This window comes from Dermacentor variabilis, chromosome 3 (assembly GCF_050947875.1).
Source record: "Dermacentor variabilis isolate Ectoservices chromosome 3, ASM5094787v1, whole genome shotgun sequence".
Lineage (NCBI taxonomy): Eukaryota > Metazoa > Arthropoda > Arachnida > Ixodida > Ixodidae > Dermacentor > Dermacentor variabilis.
This window is the reverse complement of record NC_134570.1, coordinates 63,200,164-63,207,105: the sequence shown is the minus strand read 5'-3', so window position 1 is coordinate 63,207,105 and position 6,942 is coordinate 63,200,164. Positions and strand designations below refer to the sequence as shown.

At 43.8% G+C, this 6,942-nt stretch overlaps 1 protein-coding gene across 7 annotated transcripts in view; it reads right to left on the bottom strand.

Annotated features, from left to right (window-relative positions):
• Positions 1-1,059: 1,059 nt before the first annotated feature.
• The window catches only part of Pitslre (cyclin dependent kinase 11B pitslre), a 71,429-nt gene continuing 65,546 nt past the window's right edge, over positions 1,060-6,942 (bottom strand). For all 7 annotated transcript variants that reach the window (XM_075685363.1, XM_075685366.1, XM_075685364.1 and 4 more), the window contains 2 exons: positions 5,700-5,889; positions 1,060-1,270 (listed from right to left, as the gene is read on the bottom strand). In XM_075685363.1, coding sequence (XP_075541478.1) covers positions 1,166-1,270; positions 5,700-5,889 — 295 coding nt within the window. In that variant the 3' untranslated portion in view covers positions 1,060-1,165. The remainder of the gene's footprint in view (positions 1,271-5,699; positions 5,890-6,942) is intronic.

Sequence of the window (6,942 nt, the reverse complement as noted above, 5' to 3'; positions counted from 1 at the left end):
TCTTCCCTGTAGGCTCCTGCGACACGGGTGAGCTAGGCGTTAGGAAGTAGTAGCGTACTGTGCATTTTGTGCCAAGCCGTGCACTAATTTTTTTAATGGGAAGCATTTCTTGCCACGATCCTCAATCCACTTTATTAGAGACTTTTAGCGTGTCCGGTATTCGGGCAAGCGCGGGCGGTTTTTCGGTTTAGCGGGGGCGTCAACGTGAGCGGCCAGATTGGTGGCGACAGCTGGTGGCGCAAAGTTCAACCACACAAACAAAAAGCTAATTACTATATTATGCTTAGTTGCTGGCATAAATTTTCGACAGTGGCGTAATCGTGTTCACAATTACGCCGCTGCTAAAAATTTGCTCGAGTGGCAAAGCAGGATATGGTGAGTTACTGCAGTTTTAGCTATGCGTTTGTCTGGTTGAGCTCTACAACACCAGGCGGCTTCACCGCTCTGGCCGCTCACGTTTACGCCCCGACCATCCGGTGATCCGCCCAGACCGCTCCCGTTTACCGGAATAGCGTACAAGCTAAAAGTCTCTATTGGTAGCTGCCTGCCTGCCTGCCTATCTTGCCCATTTCAAGTGTGCGCCGAACAATATTGGATGCCATGCTTGTTTAATTTATACTTCTGCTGCCGGTCCACAAGCGTTTGTCAGTTGTGCCGATAGGTCTGAGGCGATCAACAAGTTTCTATGAAGTTGAACCCAAAGTTTAAGAGTCGTCATGCGGCAAAGACGGTTGCCGAGCATAAACAGAGCAATGGCGCGACACAAGTACAACAAGCTACAGGACATTCGTGAAACTTGTAAAGACACATTGTGTCTCCTGGCTTCGTTTCGCTGTACTCATTCATAGGTGAAAAGCATGAAGCAAACTTCTCCAACTCAGTAGGACAGTCCGTAATTTACAAATATGATGTCGATCTAAAATATGTAACAGCCGATAATCATGAACAAGATAATAAAGCCTGGTTTACTTTTGAAACAATCAATGATATTGCACAATTGTGTTCTTTGTTGCATCGGAAAGATGCTCAGCCATGTAGAAAGTGATCATGACTCAGAGGCTCATGTATCATGCTTTTATAAGAAGGATGCGTCAGGTAATGTCCTATGTTTTATATACACATAACAGTCGTGGACACAGCCTAAACCGTGTGTTTTGCGGCAATTCTAAAACTTCAGGCTGAAGCCAGTTCCCTTGGCTGAACTTCCCTTGCTGGGGATGTTCATGTGAAAGCCTGCAGCCGCCAGAAGTCCTTCATCATCTCCTTCGCCCTGCAGGAACACCAAGAACAACATCACACACAGTGTTACTTGTACGCTACAGAACTGTGTCCAGAAAGCACACAAATTTACAAGGTACACAAAACCACACAAGTACTTGAACCATCCTACAAGGAAGACAATCAAAATTAGAATACAGAAAATTGCCTAGTGCTATCCAAAAAGCAATGCTCACTATTAAAAAAAATATTCCCTGTTACTACTATCCACTATTCACCGTTATCCAAAAGCGGCACTCACTATTGAAAATATTGACAAGCACGCGATTGAAACACATGGTGGCATTATGTGTGTCTGTTACTTCTCTTAACAGTGAATAGTACAGCTTTTTGGCTTCCTTTAACTGACGCACCACTCTTGACTGCGACTGCTTTGGTGGTTTTGTGTGCACTTTAGTCCCACATGGTTCGTATGCACGTGTCTCTGTTGTGCAAATGAGCCTGTTAAGATTTAGTGTTGCACCACTGCTCTTTCTCGCAGTTTGAAGTGCCACTAGTTTTCTGTATGTCGCCCTTTTTCTTTTTTATGAAAGTGTCATTACAACACACTGGATACCACTTTCGCAGATGAAGCTTCCTCAGGCGCTGCAACGCTCCTGAGAAAGCTTGCTGCGTGGCACTGATAATAGCCCAGCATTGTCATGATACAGCTTATGTGTCCCTAGTCTCGTGACACGGAGATCGTACCCTGTGATCATACTCAGTGATCTGTGACACGATGGTCAATGGTCAAAAATGTAACGTGCAATTTATGTTCGTGCCAGTGCTGTGAAAAAAACTATGGCATTACGTTTTCCAGCCATCTTAATAATCGCCTAATTATCACACGGTCATGCACAAGGTGTTATCCCATGGAAACGACACCGTCAAAATGTCGAACACATAGTGTACCAACATCCGCCTCGCTGAAGCTGTTGTAGCCATCAGGGTGAGCAGGCTAGGCAACCATAGTGCGCTGACCTCAGCTATGCAACATCAATCAATGCCTTGCTGCTATTCGGCACCTCAGTTCTACATCATGAGAGAAATGGGAGAACGAAATGTGGCACCCAGTGATGCAAAAATTTAGGTTGAGGGTAACTGTCCTTTTGCTTGTATTTTGAAGCTTTTGTGACCGATAACTTTGCTTTGTGTGCATTATCATAATTCCTTTTGATCTTAGCTCTTTGACATGCTAAGAATAGGTCTAGAGCAAAAATGGTGGTCCAGAAATGCTGCAGGATCTTTTTAATGTCTTGAGCTCCTAGCTTGCAAGAACAGGTGGCAATGAGCACATGAAAGTTGCCAATGAAATATTATTTTATGTTGTATTCTGCGATGAGTGGTGAGATTTCTATCATTTCAGACAGACACAAGGAAACAATAATGAAACCTATAATTTCCGGCTCCACTGCTTCCAAGTGTTCTCGCCCATCCCAGGCTTTCTTCAATTCAAGGGAGATTGGATGGAAGTATAATACAGTCGAAACCTGCGACAACGAAACCCTGCGACAACGAAATATTTTCGTATCTCCAGTAAACACCCATAGGATTCAATGAATTTCGTACATTTCGACAATGAAATGTTGCTGTACTACAATCCCGCATCAATGAAATTTGCCAGAGCGTAACCCCGCATATTATTTACTCGCGCAAGGCTAGCAGCCTCCAAAATATGCTCAAATGCGATTGCTTTGCACTCAGATTGTGTAAAATGCCACCACATTACACTTGCATGGGAGCTGCCACTTTTGTTTACAAAAACAACCAAGCTCCTGGAGCGATTGTGTGCACCGGAAACATGTCATAGCCACCATCTTGTTTGATGATTGCTGTTTGAAGCGGCACGCATGTTGCTATCAACATGTGATGACGGTTTTTGCACACCTGGTGCAGTGTTTAATGTGCGCATTGGCGAGAAAAATGCAGCACAAACAAGGAAATCCAAGTCCCACTGACGTGGAATCGTTTATGACACTTGAGGTGGCGGTCACAGCATGGAATACCGCACATCGGGCCGTCATTGAGCGATCGTCCGGGAATACGCATCCCTTGCTTCAGGAACGCTGGTTTCGGTTCCACCCGACAGGCATCGCGTGTGGATTCGGCACCAGACGTAGATTTGCGCGAAGGGGCCGTAATGTCAATCTATTGCCTACCTTCGGGTATACGAGATCCAGTCACCTTTGCGCTTGGCGTCGGATGCATCGGCGTCTATGGACGACAGCGTGCACTAGAGAAATGCTGCCGCACGCGTGGAGTGCTGTTTCTCTGCAGTTGGTGCAGAGTTATGCAAAATCTCGCAAATGTGGTCAGATCTCCAAAAGCAATTGACTGAGAATACTGCTCCACAGCAGTGTTGCCAATGCTGATCGATGCGTGTGGCGAACTGTGGGCAATGCGGTTCTATATATCCTTGAGCAAAGCTTGCCAAAGTAGGCTAACGGAATTTTGACAGCAAAGTTTCATTCTGCGATGCATTACCTATCTTAAGTGCGGTGTCATATTGCAACAACGAAATTCTTGCGAAAGCGAATATTTTGCATTCCCTGCTGGTTTTGTTATTGCGAGGTTCAACTGTATTAAGTTAAACTAGGCCAGAAGATCAAATTTCTGGATCAGCTTGCACAAAGCGTTTCACTTATATGTGGATTTATCCATTGTTGAAACTCTTTGCAAAAGTGACAGCAGGTTGCCGAGGCCATAAGCTACTGTGCAACAACAGAGTGACACTTGTAATTTTTGAACTTTAGTTACTTGAAACTTATTGTCCGAAGACATACTGTCAATTGCATGAAATCTTTTTATTAATCATGAGCAAACTCATTTATCAGTGGAAATGCTTTATGCAGGTGACCGCTGCGATTGTGGATGGGCTAAACTTCAAAGGCCACTTTATAGCATGACTTGGCTAACTAAGTAAACACAGTGTGATGGCACAACTCGCCAAGAAGGATCTTCATTTTTTTACTGAAATGGAAATGAAAGAGATTAAGTCACCTTATAATGGTTAGTGCTACTCCTTTTCACATAGTATCCTTTAAAAATCATAATGTAAGAAGAACCACCACAAATTCAGAAAGTCAAAGGTGAAGAGAGCCAAACAGGATCAACAAATACAGAAAGAAAACTCTTCGTGCCGCCGTAAGGAAAAAATGACCATGGATGTTGATGCTTGTTTTAAATGCACTTTCACATTAGGACGCCAAGTTGATGTATGCTTATGGCCAGCAGCAGCTTTAGCATATCTTCGTTTATGCTGCAAAAAAGGACAAGAAGGCAACAACATTCCTGCGTACATATTTCTGTAGCCTTCAACACTATAACATAGAGCGATGTTGTAGACAATAGAACACAAGGGAAAGGCAGCACAGAAACAAGGCTATGCTGGCATGCTTACAAAAGCTGAGCTTGAGTGGATGACAGGCATGTTCAGATGCACTGTATGGGTTAGTCACACAGTAGACGAATGAGGTTTGTGAGTGGAGAAAGTTCTTAGCTCGTCCCTACACTTGATCTAGAGAACGCTATTTAATTGTTTCATGACCTATCTTCTCCAGCACCCAATGCTGAAAGTCGCATACAGTGAACACCTAAGTGATCACAATCATTTCGAAAACAGAAGGCTTAATGACACAGTGTTACCAGATGTTCTTACTGAATATCTCTACAAAACCTCTTACAAAATCTCTATGTGTTTGCAAGCAGACCTCAAGGAACTCCTTATGGCCTTGAGGAACCCAACAATCCCTCCACAACACAAAAGCCTTGATCCGTATCACATCAAGCTTATCACTTTTTTGTTTTGAACATAAAACACAATACCTTCGAGATACCTTTGAGCATCTTTCAGTGATATGCCTACTTTTTATTAACTGCTATGGCATGATTCAAATGTGATCAAGCTTTTACAATTCAAGCATTTTTTTGTGAATTATAAGCTTCAATTATGAAACTGTGTAAGACACATGCGACAAACTACAAGATTCCATAAAAGCAATATGCAACCAGTCAGCGGTACACAAAAGCAGCTGCAAATGAAATGCTGACGATACAATATGAGTCATCAAAGGCAATACGTCTAGTACTATGTTCTAACTGTCAGTGATGCCAGGAGTTGCAACATTCTTACAGCTTGCGGCTAAAGTGGCAGGTTTTCTTAATTTTTTTCCTATGGGCCAGAAAGTAGTAGCAGTAACATACGTTTATTATAAGTAGCCCCTTTTTTGCAGAAAAGATATGAAAAAGTCACCACTTTTGGGGACTTGCCCCTGTATACAGCAACAGTGTTGTTGACTTCGTGCCCATTGGCCTTAAAACTACTGGTGCATCTAAGCATCCACCACAGTTAGACAAATACTGTCCCTTTTGTGAGGAACCGTAGTGCAAAAGACAACAGGATATATTCGAAGTGAACAGGTCCCAAAAGGCTACCAACTCACCAGTTGTTTGGCAAACTGCTTTCCACCAGATGGAGGCTTGGGACTCTGCGCCTTTCTGTGACCCAGCTCACTCTTGGCTGGCCATGTTGGAAACATGGAGGGATCCACGGGCACCGGCGTCTCATTGAAAAACTCGTGCTTCAACGCGTCTTCCGCAGTGATGCGGCGCTGCGGGTAATAGGTCAGGAATCTGCAAGGACAACAGGCACATTCTTTGGCCGCGTCTTGCAAGCAATGCATCAGCAACAAGACGATATCAATAAACTACGAAGGCAAAGTTAGAGGAACTGTAAGATGTGTTTACCAGCTCAAATGCATAGTACAGGAGGAACAGAAACAGGAACTGCCAATGCTGAGCTTCAACACAGTTGAGCCTATGAAAGGTACAGCTAGCAACTGTTCAATTAGCGGAGCTTATATCTCAAAGCGAAACTTGGGTTTTCAGGCATGTTGTAGTAGAGTGTTCCATGAGTTGAATTCCCGCTGCATCATGCTCAGCAGCAGAATATCATAGCCATCGAGCCTCCACAGAGGTAGCAGATGGCGGAAGACAACTGGCACGTCTTTCCATGCATTTCTTCAACTAAAATCCCATCAGATGCATTAAACATGATTTGAAATAATGAGAGCCTAAAGCATACAGAAATGCGAATTGTAGCTCTACATTTTTCACAGCTGGAATGCCTTTAAAATTAAAATTAAATTTCAATTCTGGGGCTTCATGTGCTAAAACCAGATCATGAGGCATGCCATAGTGGGGGACTCTGAATTACTTTTGACACCCTGGGGCTCTTTAATGTGCGCCCAATGCGTGGTGCACAAGCGTTTCTGCATTTTTCCCCACACTGAAATGCAGTCGCCGTGGACAAAATTCCATCCTGCACTCTTGGGCTCTGCAAGCATGCCTTTCACGCTTTTTTCTTTGGTTCCTTGCAGGTTGATCTCAGTCTCAGCAAATGCCACTCAGCAATACTTAATACTCAATACTCAATTTCAGCAAATACCACCGCCACATACAGCGTTCACTGATATGTGCTGAGAAAAATTAGCCAACTAGTAAGCCTGTAGGGCACTTCAGCAAGGCTTGAAGAAATAGCTTTCGTTGAGCCCAGTATTCTGTTTGCAACAGCTGTGACAACAGAGCAGAGACGGGCAAGCAGGAAGCTTTTCGCTGTTCTGCAATTACCTACTGCTGAAAGTGCGGGCAAGTACTATGTCCACATAGTGTACGAAACCCAAAACA